At 31.7% G+C, this 13,292-nt stretch overlaps 2 protein-coding genes and 1 long non-coding RNA gene across 3 annotated transcripts; 2 read left to right on the top strand and 1 right to left on the bottom strand.

Moving 5' to 3' along the window:
• Positions 1–1,917: 1,917 nt before the first annotated feature.
• Positions 1,918–13,228, top strand: LOC134246458 (uncharacterized). The gene is made up of 3 exons (XR_009987635.1): positions 1,918–2,037; positions 8,671–8,799; positions 13,112–13,228. It is a non-coding gene; the product is annotated as an uncharacterized LOC134246458 (long non-coding RNA).
• Positions 4,299–6,064, top strand: LOC134246456 (myb/SANT-like DNA-binding domain-containing protein 4). Its single transcript, XM_062728824.1, has 4 exons — positions 4,299–4,444; positions 4,916–5,188; positions 5,567–5,735; positions 5,837–6,064. The coding sequence occupies exons 1-4, from the start codon at positions 4,299–4,301 to the stop codon at positions 6,062–6,064; spliced, it is 816 nt and encodes a 271-aa protein (XP_062584808.1).
• Positions 6,123–7,130, bottom strand: LOC134246451 (putative nuclease HARBI1). The gene is made up of 3 exons (XM_062728820.1): positions 6,650–7,130; positions 6,239–6,465; positions 6,123–6,146 (listed from the first exon to the last, which is right to left on the bottom strand). Exons 1-3 carry the CDS (start codon positions 7,128–7,130, stop codon positions 6,123–6,125), a joined length of 732 nt encoding a protein of 243 aa, XP_062584804.1.
• Positions 13,229–13,292: the final 64 nt, after the last annotated feature.

Below are 13,292 nucleotides of genomic sequence, written 5' to 3' on the forward strand. Positions count from 1 at the left end.
TGCGTCAAGGGACACAGTTGCATTTGCTTTAAAGTTAAGGCAAGACTATTATTTCGTATTTTTATTTACTGATCTAATATTTCATATTTGTATATGAAACAGATTATCTTCAAATGCGTTGTGCTAATGTGAGAACAATAAAAATCTAAATTGCTGTATTGCTTTACTTCAAAATAACTATGTGGTAAAAATCTAGTACAGCTTTAAACGAAGCTATCAAATTTATCAAATCCTCATCATATTTCTTAACCTCCCATACTTAATTCGTCATCCATTTGTCAGGGATGTGGTTTGTGGATCTTAGATCAATCTTTAAATCAGGATATTTAGATAATAAAGTGATATTTTGATTAACTTTTCTATTTCTATATATCTTTTTTTTCTAATTTGGTCCTCAGTAGCGATTTTGCACAAGTCTCATTGTTTAATTTCTTTGTTTCATTGCGTTACATTTTATTTGTTTCTTTGATATATTAGAAATATTATATTTTGCTTTCTTTTAGAAAAGAAAATATTAAGTAAATACTTTAAAGATGTATGATAATTCATTTACTAAGACTTTTATTTTATTTTTTCTTTTTACAAACGAATGGTGGATTTCAATATTTAGCATTCACAACAAATCACTCAAGGAAAATAAACACTCTTTAATGCGTTTGTTCAGTGGAATGTACTAAGGACTGATTATGATTTGTTACTCATTGTCGACCTTAAAGAAATGTTTTGAATTCCAACATCGTAATGAAGAAGTCATCTGCAGAAAGGAAATATTCTCTGCGTCAATTACAACACAACTCATACGTCAAAAGCCACAACTTTCTAAGAACAATTATGAATTTCAAAAAACGGTTTTCGGATAAATGGTTGGAAAACGATTTGAATACCTGATTCCTCGGTGACTTAGATCTTTAGAAGACATTTTGTCAATTTTATGACGCACATTTGACGATATACATCTTTTTTACGTCAGAGTCCTTTGAATTTAAGGGATCAAAAGTTTATCTATATATTAGGCAAAACTACAGGATTTTCCACCTTCATTCTTTTTTTTAAAATCAGAATTTTCCTTTGATGTAGATTTTTTTTCAGCCTAAATCGATTTTGTTGGGGGTATGACCATGTTTTTTTACCTTCTTTTTTTTTTAACTATCAGATGGTTGGTACCCTATTATACTTTGACAATATGACAAGGAGATTACAACTCTTTTCAAAATTTCTTGTTTTCTTATCAGTTTAATGTATTTAAATATAAATTCAAATTCCTGTTTAATTGCGCGTAGGAGTACAAGCGACATCAATTTATTTGATTATAATTAAGTGTATGCCTGTTTAGATAAATACGCATTAAATAAATATAATTCGCAGTAAATTAATGCCAAAAAAATGAAAAAAGAAACTGCAATCACAAAGCTTCGTTGCAAAGAGAATTGATGCGAATAAAATTTATTTCTAATTTTCTATACTAAATATATATAACTCGCAGTACATTAATGCCAAAAAAAAAAAAAATGAAAAAAAGAAACTGCAATCACAATGCATTCGTTGCAAAGAGAATTGATGCAAATAAAATTTATTTCTAATTTTGTGTACTAAATATATAATTCGCAGTAAATTAATGCGAAAAAATGAAAAAAGAAACTGCAATCACAATGCATTCGTTGGAAAGAGAATTGATGCGAATAAAATTTATCTCTAATTTTCTATACTAAATATATAATTCGCAGTAAATTAATGCCCCAAAAAAATGAAAAAAGAAACTCCAATCACAATGCATTCGTTGCAAAGAGAATTAATGCGAATAAAATTTATTTCTAATTTTCTATATGTGTATGTTATAAGGCTATAGCTAGTATAATGATGTCCCACCTGTGAGCAGTATATTTGACATGATTCTTTTTTTTTCTTTTTCAGCTCCTGATCCAGTCTGTTCGGATGGTATCGATTCCTACAAACCGGGACAAATATTTACCGATAGAGCAGGGCGGAAATGTAAATGCGGATATGATACAAAAATAACTTGCCCAGAAATAAACAGAGGTAGGGGCATACAGGGATAAAATCCACAGCGACTGTTATTTGCGTGAATACATTAGATGCAAATATCTACGTGTTTTTCTGGTATGTAGTAAACAAATCGCAGTAGTATTTTAATTTGACCAAACAAAATGCATATCTATATTTTAAAAATCAGGGGGTCGTAACATAAAGGCAACTTAAATCTAAGACCGTGCTTAAGTAGGACTTAAGTACAGTCTAAAACTTAAGACCATAACTAGAAGCGTGCTAAGATTTGGTAATCTTAGCAAAACTTAGGCGGCCGGTAGAGGTGACTTAAATATATCTTAACTTTCTTGTACTAAATTTAGAATTCTTTAATGTTGACTTTCGATGCTAAAATATTCCTCTATTCATATTATGCATAAAAGAAAATAATTATCTCTATTTGACGCTGATTGAAGAATTTTATTTTTTCGTTGGGGGGGGGGGGGGGTGCTGATCACTGATTCCAATATCACTCCCAACACAGCATACATGTAAATACAAAATTTTATTTTAGGGATATGTCTGAAATTAGTGGGACCTTGGCTATAGAAATAAATTGAACACAGTAATAAACCATGGATCTGTATTTTCACTTTGAAAAAATGAGTTGAAATGATTTGTTAAAAACAGAAAAGAAAGAGGATGATGACAGTAACAATAATATTATAAAAAATATCTGTAGAACGTGACAAGGGTGGATTTAGACAAAGCTCACTACAGCTCGTTTGAGAGAGAGAGAGAGAGAGAGAGAGAGAGAGAGAGAGAGAGAGAGAGAATTGCTGATAAGTGGAGACATACGAAAAAATATCCCGATTTTTTTTTTGTATCCTTGATTAAATTTCAAATGAGTATATCATAAAACTTCTGCAGTTTTTGCTTCTGACATGCATGGACTGATGCATAGCGAGGATTCAACATGTATTGAACTCTTTAGAGTTTCAATTTTAAGTAGATAGACGGTCGATTATCTTTTCTTGTCTGCGATAATGACAGGATAAGTGAACATTTGTCAAAACAATAGAGTTACAAAAGGTAAACTGAAAACATCTCAGGTGATAGAACAATTGACGTACATTTACAATGAACCACAAATCGCCACTTTCTGACCGTGCTGTATTTGTTTCCAAACATTCCGATTAATTTATAACACAATGATAATTTTAATACGAAATATATTCTATCATAACTAAAACCAGTAGGTAAAGACGTCAACTTCAATATGTAATAAATTTCACTGAATCACTTTTAGCAATATATCTATATAAAATAAGAAACCATAGGTTGACTCATATGAAATATTTTTAACATAAGTTTGACTTGGCTAAGACCGAGGTTAGTTCGCTTTATGTTACGGTTTAAGACATACTTAAATAGTACTTACACAGGTCCTAAGATTGTGCCTAAAATGTACTTACGACCCTACTTAAGTCAAAAACTTAGCAAGCTTTATGTTACGAGCCCCAGACCTGCACATACAAGCTACGGTACTTAAGTCTAAGACCGTGCTTAAGTAGGACTTAAGTACAGTCTTAAACTTAAGATCGTAACTAGAAGCGTACAAAGATTTGGAAAACTTAGGCCTCGGGGGCTCGTAACATAAAGCTTGCTAAGATTTTGACTTAAGTAGGGTCATAAGTAGGACTTAGGCACATTCTTAAGACCTTCCTAAGTACTACTTAAGTCAGTCTTATACCGTAACATAAAACAGACTAAGCTAGGTCTTAGCTAAGTCAGACTTAAGTCGAAAACATATGTTAGGAATATATTTTAAATTAGAGTTTAGATACATGTATATGTATATCAATTGACTATAAATTATATAAATGAAACATGAATCAACTGAATATGATTTTTAAAAGTAGAGATAAAATTAATTGGCAATTAGGTAATAATGTATTTAGTACTAAATTACTTCTATGAAATAATCTTAAAATTGGAAATGCTCAAGATAAGGATGTGGAAAGGACAGGGCTTTTTTTAAAACAGGAAGTGATGGACCACTCGGTGGATCAAATGATGCGGGGGTGGGGGGGGGGCAGATTTTCATTCTTATAAAGTTTAACACTGAGTATGTGAAGTTATAATCAGTAGTAATGATGCATCTAATACGATTTATTTTACTTGACATAATGGATCAAGTTCTGAAAAAAAATCCTGAATCCGCCCTTGCCGTGTTCAGTTGTTAGATAATTACATATCGTTTTGAGAAGTGTTCACTGCATGCGCTGGTTTCGTCGTTGTCGCAGGTCGCAGAAATGGCACGGAAACCGAATTTCTCCCAACTTGAAATCGAAACTATTATTGAGGAAGTCCAAAACAACAGTGATATCATAAATTCTTCCTTTTCAAACGTATCGACGAATGCAAGTAAGCAAAGACTATGGAGTGGCATTGCATCAAAGGTAAAGGATATTTATATCATTTTTTAACATAGGGATTATAACAAAAGAATAAAAATTATGAAGTCTAGAAAAAAACATTTTCCCCTTTTGTAATTCTTTTTGAATACCAACACGTCTTTTTTATACACCCGTTTTAATCAATTTCAGTTAGGGGGTGGGGGTGGTCAACGAAATATTTTTAGCTTTGGTGGGCACTACCAAGCAAATGTAATTGAAGAGAAAATTATGTCATCTCATGTAATTACTATTTTCAAAAAATTGGAGCCCACCTCCCTCCCCCAGTACCACCCCCGGGGTTATAATGCCATGATACATAATGTCTTGCGTTTAATTTGCATACAGAAGCTGAGTGATATATTAACAGTGTACAACATATATTTGTACCATATGATTTTTTTTAATAAGGGACTTTTAATACTAGTAGTTAATGCAGTATTACACTTTATAATATTTACAACATAACACTTAACGGTGAGCGCTGTCAGCGGTGTTGAAAGGACATCGGAAGATGTTCGGAAAAAATGGAGAAATGTATCTAGTGATACTAAGAAGAAATTGTCAATGGCTCGGAGGGAAGCAAGGAAGACTGGCGGAGGAGTGTCATCAGCGGAAGCGCTCACCAACACTGAGATAAAGATTGCTGAAACAATGGGTCAAACCGCCGTTGAGGGAATTCCCGGGGGATATGACACAGCTGCTTGCAGCACCCCTCAGTCTGTTGATATTGTCAATGAAGAAGACAGGTAAATCACATTCATTGTTGTTTATAATATCTTCATTTTTAATATCCCCGTGGGGATCCGGGTTAGAATAGGTCCTCAGTACCCCCTTGCTTGTCGTAAAAGGCGACTAAATGGGGCGATCCTTCGGATGAGACCGTATAAACCGAGGCCCCCTGTCGCAGCAGGTGTGGCACGATAAAGATCCCTCCCTGCTCAAAGGCCGTAAGTGCCGAGCATAGGCCTAAATTTGCAGCCCTTCACCGGCAATGGTGACGTCTCCATATCAGTGAAATATTCTGGAGAAGGACGTTAAACAGTATACAATCAATCAATCATTTATAATAAGATATTATTGAGATACATACTTTTGACAAATTAGTAAAACTTGTTAATGGACAGTGAATTACAAGATCAAAGTCAAAGTACATCCAGCCAATCAACTTGCAGTCACGGTGAATGTAGTAGGGAATCCTCATCCAGTGGTATCCACAAGAGCTCCAAAAGAAAGAGACCCTCAGCCTTTGATGGAGAGCAGGATCTTATTGAAATAGAAAAGGAGAGATTAGAGGTACTAAAAAATTAATTTACGATATCATGAATTTATTATGCTATGTGTTTTTTCTAAGAAATAACACTCAAACACAATTAAAGTGTCACTATCCATTGTAGATAGAGAAGAAGAGGTTGGAGATAGATGAAGAAAGACTGAAGATAGAGGAAAGAAGATGCCATTTAGAGGAAGAAAGAAATAGACGGGGATTTCTCGTTTGTAACGAAAACAGAAATGTAAAATACTTTATTTTACCTGCAGAGTTCAATGATTTCCAAAAAAATTATGTAAGTCTTAGTGCCAGATGCTGTCTTGTCTCTCTTCCGTCATTCACAATTCCATCATAGATAAGATTGTCATTAAACTCGATAGGTATCTCATTTTCTGGCAGAGGAATTCTTTTGTTTATGCACATATTGTGCAACACAGCTGTTGCAACAACAATCTGAAATTTAGCTTTATTTCATTAACGTTGCGGTGTTTTAAAGTCAAATAAATAATTCAATTACAATAATGTGTACCTTGCAGGCTTTTGTGGGATCAAATAATACAGGCCCACCGCTTTTATCAAGGCATCGGAAACGACCTTTCCACACTCCAAAACAGCGCTCGATTGTGTTTCTCGCTTTCATGTGACGTGTATTGTATCGAAATTCACTAGGTGTGGAAGGTTGTAGATATGGGGTCAGCATCCAGGGTCTGAGGGGGTATGCCGAATCTCCAAGAAGCCACCCTTCGCCTATTTCACCTAAATACAAATATTAATATATTTCATCTGTATTATCAAATTTGAGCTCGTTTCATATATATGTATATCAGATAGCATTTAAAAGTATGCTTAAAAGTCATTATATTCAATACTAATAATTACCACATTCACATAGCATTTAAAATTATGCTTAAAAGTTATTGTATTCAATACTTATACTTACCACTTTCAAACTTCAACGAAAGAGCAGAGTCTGTCCATATAAATGAATCATGTGAACTCCCAGGCCACTTGGCCACTAAATTTGTAAATCTGAGGTCGGAGTCACACACACCTTGTACATTTATAGAATGGAAGTTCTTTCTGTTGACATACAAATGTTCATCTTGTTTAGGCGTTCTAATAGGAACATGAGTTCCATCAATGCAACCCAAAATATTGGGAAACCTTGATAACTCGTGATAATTTTGCATTACTTTAATTTTCTCTGCATTGGAGTTTGGAAATATTATATACTCGTTTGCATGATTTGCAATACTCGTTGATACATCTGAAATTACCCTTGAAACTATCATTCTAGACATACCCTGAGCATCTCCTAAAACACTAAACAAACTACCTGTTGCATAGTATCGCAGAGCCGTGAGAACCGAGTAGAGACACTCAATGCGTGGTTTCTTTTTGTCTGACGTTCCACGTCGCATCTAACTAACTCACAGACTCTCTCTATCAAGTCTCTGTCGAGGCGATATCTCGAAATTAAATACTCATCGTCTTCTGTCTCCCCCAGAAACACCCTGTCTTGGAATGTCCTGTTCTTTCTAACATTTCTCAAGTGCACGTATAAGGCCGCCATACTCGTACAAGTGTTTACGTTAGTGAGTAGTGTTTATGACGTGTAAGCATCAATCCCAATGAAATAAAACTTTTGAATGTGTGTACCACAGTCTTATTTTGTACGATTAATAATGTTTATCAAAATTATTCTAATGAACAAATTATTAAAATTTATATACCTTGCTTTATTTTAACATGTACGTATATATTAATCATGTTTATTGAAAATAAAATTATCAAGGATGTATAATGCCGGAATTTAACGATATCTAATTCTAAATGTTTGTATGTGGTACTTAAGACATACTTAAGTCACCTCTACCGGCCGCCTAAGTCTTGCTTAAATTGTGAAATCTTAGCACGCCTCTAGTTACGGTCTTAAGGCTAAGAATGTACTTAAGTCCTACTTAAGCATAGTCTTAGACTTAAGTAACCTTTATGTTACGAGCCCCGGGACAATAAATTGAGAACAGACTCCAGTCAAAATTTTGATTTTGAATAGCTTATGACTTAAAATACATAGCTTTTGAAATTTTTTTTGTATTATGTAACAATTTTAACATATGGTAAAAAAAATTGTTTCCAATATCAAAATTATTTCAAAAGTTGTATTGATTTGAAATTCTGAAGTCTTTTCTCGGTTTATGGACTTGAGACCTTTTTAATTTGATAAAATTGACAGAATTTAAAATAGTTACCAAATACAAAGATTTATTTTGCAATTGATAACTGTTTTGGATCAGGTCAATAATAAATTATATATACTGTCAAGTATTTGACAAAAATAATGACTCACACGTTTAAGAATCAAATGTCAACTGTTCATAAATTTCAATTTAGACATACGATTGTGAAATTAGATAATAAGCTGTCAATATTCGAGGCTGTTTTTGGCATGCAATTTGATTTACATGTACAAGCACAAACATTTTTAACTCAACGAGATTTGCTGCAAATATCTTGAACAGGTGTGAGATGACTGGCCATAGATAATATATCATTTTTGCAGTGACAAATTTTAGAAATCAGTTTCCATAAATAAAGCTATAACCAAAGTAAACATTTTGATTTATATTTTCAAAATTATTTATATCTAGTCCTATATTACAGTTTCAATCATCTCGTAAAGTACATTGAAATTATTGCTTTTTTTCGATGTAAAATGAAGGTTCTCTTGAGTTGAAAGAGGAGTTTTTTGGATAGAATTGTAAACTTTTTAAATATCAAACATTTTCAATAAATTGACGTGAAAAAGACTACATGCTGATTTTTTAAGAAGATTTAGAATATTGTAAACCAATAGAAATAAACATCAGAAGATCTAAAATTATTTCAAAATGACCATCTATGCAATGCCATGTATATTTCAAACAAACATTATTTATTTTTATTTCGTTTAATTTACAGGATGCGTGTACCTAGGAAAACAATATAGAAATGGAATGATATTTCCTGCTGAAGACGGGTGTAATACATGTCGGTGTAAATTAACCGGACAGATACTGTGCTCAAGCAGGCAGTGCTTTCAGAAAGCTAGTAAGACTCATTCTTGAATATAATGGATGCAACGTTGATCGAGGCCTGGGATTATAAAACATCCCATGCCTATAGCAACGGTTTTCAGAGTTGGTTGGAGGAGGAGGAGGGGGCAGGGCAAAAAGTCGTAAAAAAATAAAATAAGAAACGCAAATGTTAACTTTTCAACTTCTAAAATCCTATGTTGTAACGTCGTTTTGAAGATTACGTATTGATCAGCTAAAAAAAATAATAAAGTTATGGTCAGACGTACAAATGCATTTTGATCAACTTCTTAAAAATGTAATTTTAAAAGTACATGTAACAAAATGTATAAAAATTGCTTATCGGTGAATTTTAGGGAAATAATGTTAATTTCTATTCTTTTATAAAGAAAGTGGGCGCACTAGATGGGCAGTCGGCAGGAATCACTGACACGAAACAATTCAGATTTAAATGTCCAAGCACGATGTAGTAATACATATCTTATACAATGAACCTAGAAACTTCACGAGAATGGATTTCTGCCTTATGTTTATTGATTTGTAGATAATTTGTTTTTCAATTAAAAGGTGTCATGAAAGATAAATTATCTATGCTGCAGACATTCAGTAGAATGTAATAGAAGTCTAATGCAAACTAATTTTTGTGCTCAGTTTTTAAATGCACTGAAAATATTGAATGTAACAGTACGATCGAAGTTTCTAGTTTTTATTAATATATTCAATATTTTTTCATCAGGGTAACTTTGTAGTTGCAAGTTCATGTATGTTTATCTCTATTTGGGAACGTTAGCACTATAATGAACAAAATCTGAACACATTGAAAAATAAAACAATTAATGTAAAATAATTTATGAAACATAATTAGTAACTATATTCAGAGTATTTTACGGAAGCCCAATAGTGCAAACCAAAAATGAATAAAGAAAAAACGAAAATATTAAATAAAGAGAAACGAAATTATTAAATAAAGAAAAACGAAATTAATATATAAAGAAAAACGAAATTATTAAATAAAGGAAAACGAAATTATTAAATAAAGAAAAACGAAATTAATATATAAAGAAAAACGAAATTATTAAATAAAGGAAAACGAAATTATTAAATAAAGAAAAACGAAATTAATATATAAAAGAAAAACTAAATTATTAAATAAAGGAAAACGAAATTATTAAATAAAGAAAAACGAAATTAATATATAAAGAAAAACGAAATTATTAAATAAAGGAAAACGAAATTATTAAATAAAGAAAAACGAAATTAATATATAAAGAGAAACGAAATTAATATATACAGAAAAAACGTAATTATTAAATAAAGAGAAACGAAATTATTAAATAAAGAAAAACGAAATTAATATATAAAGAAAAACGAAATTAATATATAAAGAAACACGGAATTAATATATAAAGAAAAACGAAATTATTAAATAGATCATTTTGTTTTTCTTTATTTAATAATTTCGTTTTCTACTTTTAATAATTTCGTTTTTCTTTATACATTAATTTCGTTTTTCAATTAGAAAACTGAAACTAAAGTAAGGAATTTAGAGATATGCAAGGTAAGGGCCTGAACCCATAAATCATTAGCGCACGCGTCTGTTAGACTTGATTTTGTTTCGACAATTTACAAGTGTGATGTTTGCCTTTGCACTCACCGACTCCCAAATCGAATGCATAATCATTACAATAATTGAATAGGGAGAATTTAACCTTTGATATCTAATAGTAATATGCTTAGATTTATGTTTTTATCTTACAATAACACGATGAATGTGAACTTAAGCCAGTCTCATAATTTGGCCAGTGATTAATTCGGTGAGATGTTTACGTTAAAAATTGGTTAACATTAGCTTTCTCAAATCCTCTGCTCGAAAGGTCTAATGATCAGCAAATAATGAATCTGGACACATAAATAATCACTTTGGACATGAACATTAAAGAGATTATCCTAATAAATTTCACAAATATTTAAGATAAACATGAAGGCTAAGATTACGTTAATTACAACTTTTTACTGTTGAATTTTTAACATTTATGTAATCCCCATGGCTTTACAGTACATGCATTAGAAAAAACGTATAATAATACGTAATATCGAACTTTGTGAGTTTGTTTGACATTGTAAAAAAATGTTTAAAGATAACAAGTGCAAAACTTAAAACAAGTCAAAGTGGTTACAATAAGTAGATTTTATTGATTGCTTACTATATTAGAAATAAAGCAAAACACTTCTGATTTCTTGGTCTTAATGAATGTCAAACTCTCAATCTGTATTATTCGTGTCAATGGTACTACATGACTGCTATAGTACTCGATTGACATATTCTAAATGGCATACTCTCAATCTGTATTTATAAATCAGTTATATTTGTGACCAAACAATGCCCACACTTGCACAAAACAAATCCCACAAAATAATCAAATCAATTTTCTCTTTATAGTTTCAACAACCTATGATTTATAGTACACAGATAGGACGCTAGGTTAAGTTTGAGGGAATTCAGTAATACGATACTCAAGGTCTTGATCATGACCTTCTCGCGATTCATGAGCTTTATTGGAATGTCATTAATTCTGTGCAAACAGAAACAGCCACCCTCGCTAAGTCCAGGCTTACTGACTCCAACAATGATGTGGGGATATGACACAACATATGAACAAAATTGAATAGTTTATGAATTGTTCACGGAAATGGGAATGTTCGGCCGTGTGTACATATTTTTTCTACGTTTGTTAATTTGACATTCATATGATCTTTATTTTTTTCATTTCCACTACACATTTGTAATTTTGATATAAGGCGTAAAGAGTTACGAGGTGATGCTTTATAGCATGTGCGCTTTATGGAATGATTCATGGGTTCAGGTTGCACAACAATATTACATCCTGCGATATATTTTTACCAAAAATGCGCAAGTTGGAGTAGGTGTAATTAATTCAAAACAAACTTCTCAGAAGTTTCCTTTTCAGATCTTGTAAAACCATTCTTTATAAAGATTTTAGTACCAAAAAATACATAGCCATCCTGCAAGGCACACAAGGCAAACAAGGTGTTTGAAAATGCAGTCCAGGGCCTAATCACTCCCCACACTTGACAGTATGTAGAAAAATCAGCACGCCCTAAATCTTAATAAATCCAGTCGATACAGGAAGTTTACATGTTGATTTTCATCTCATAAAAAAATTCAGCTCCAGTCTCGTATAAAAATGCCAGAATCGGAAGGGAAGATTCCGGGATTATTTTGCGTCAGCCATGATTTACTGTTACGACACCTGCAGGCCCTTACCATGCACATATTTAAATTCCGTATTTTAGTTTCAGTTTTCTACTTGAAAAACGAAATTAATATATAAAGAGAAACGGAATTTATATATAAAGAAAAACGAAATAATTAAAAGTAGAAAACGAAATTATTAAATAAAGAAAAACGAAATTATTAAATAGAGAGAAACGAAATTAATATATAAAGAAAAACGAAATTAATATATAAAGATAAACGAAATTATTAAATAAAGAAAAACGAACTGATTTATTTATTAATTTCGTTTTTCTTTTTGTAATAATTTCGTTTTTCTTTATATATTAATTTCGTTTTTCTTTTTTTAATAATTTCGTTTCCGTTTATATAATAATTTCGTTTTTCTTTATATATTAATTTCGTTTCTCTTTATATATTAATTTCGTTTTTCTTTATTTATTTTTGGTTTGCACTATTGGGCTTCCGTAGTATTTCTTTCAGTACCAATTCAAAAATTATAAGCAAAAAGATTTTAAAAAAATAAAATATAAAAATCACTGTATTCGAACCTAAAATGCAGCTTCGATATAGCTTGAATCCAGCGACAAACCAATGTAGCTACCGCGGGACACTATACGTAGCTAGTATTTATATCATTATTTAAAGCCAAAGCCTTATACAATTGGACTTTGTCAATTTTCTACCAGAAAATAAATGGAAAAAGTTTAGATTTTGGTATTTCTGGGTCGTCTCTCCATTTTTTAAACAACTGGAATAAATTTTACGGTTAAAAATACACCGATAACACATTTAAAATTCATGGAGAGAAGACCCAGAAACAACGAAATTAATGAAAAACGGCTACAAATGAGTCGATTTTTGCATCATTTGACTCCTACGGCTATATTCAGGTGCATATTCAAATAAAATCAAACATATTTAACTGAATATTTGCCCATTTTACATTCACCTACAACACATTCATTGGCTATGTTTTGAAAAAAATATATAAATCAATGATATTTTTTTATTCTTTTCATGACCCACTTTTCCTGCCGAATTGCCATCTTAAGCGCCCACTTTCTTTCAGCGTGTCAGCATTTAGGCGTTGTATACAGAGCGGGTGATACCTTTAAGAAAGTGGATAGCTGTAACTCATGCACATGTCTAGTAACGGGAAAAGTCAAGTGCACAGAAAACAAGTGCTTTCCAGGTACATTATAGTTATCTAATTTTGTTTTATTTTATAAAGCACATGTTTGTAGTGGGGA

This window comes from Saccostrea cucullata, unplaced genomic scaffold (genome assembly GCF_032062105.1).
Source record: "Saccostrea cucullata isolate Sc308-1 unplaced genomic scaffold, CSIRO_AGI_Scuc_v1 ctg2169, whole genome shotgun sequence".
NCBI lineage: Eukaryota > Metazoa > Mollusca > Bivalvia > Ostreida > Ostreidae > Saccostrea > Saccostrea cuccullata.

Bases quoted from the DNA above. Each gene is read 5' to 3' on its own strand.
- LOC134246456 (XM_062728824.1), top strand. From the start codon at position 4,299: ATGGCACGGAAACCGAATTTCTCCCAACTTGAAATCGAAACTATTATT. The intron at 5,189-5,566 runs GTAAATCACATT...GTTAATGGACAG, and splicing joins ATTGTCAATGAAGAAGACAG to TGAATTACAAGATCAAAGTC. The intron at 5,736-5,836 runs GTACTAAAAAAT...TATCCATTGTAG, and splicing joins TAGAAAAGGAGAGATTAGAG to ATAGAGAAGAAGAGGTTGGA.
- LOC134246451 (XM_062728820.1), bottom strand. From the start codon at position 7,130: ATGCGACGTGGAACGTCAGACAAAAAGAAACCACGCATTGAGTGTCTC. The intron at 6,466-6,649 runs GTAAGTATAAGT...ATTTGTATTTAG, and splicing joins TTCGTTGAAGTTTGAAAGTG to GTGAAATAGGCGAAGGGTGG. The intron at 6,147-6,238 runs GTACACATTATT...TTGTTGCAACAG, and splicing joins ATCCCACAAAAGCCTGCAAG to CTGTGTTGCACAATATGTGC.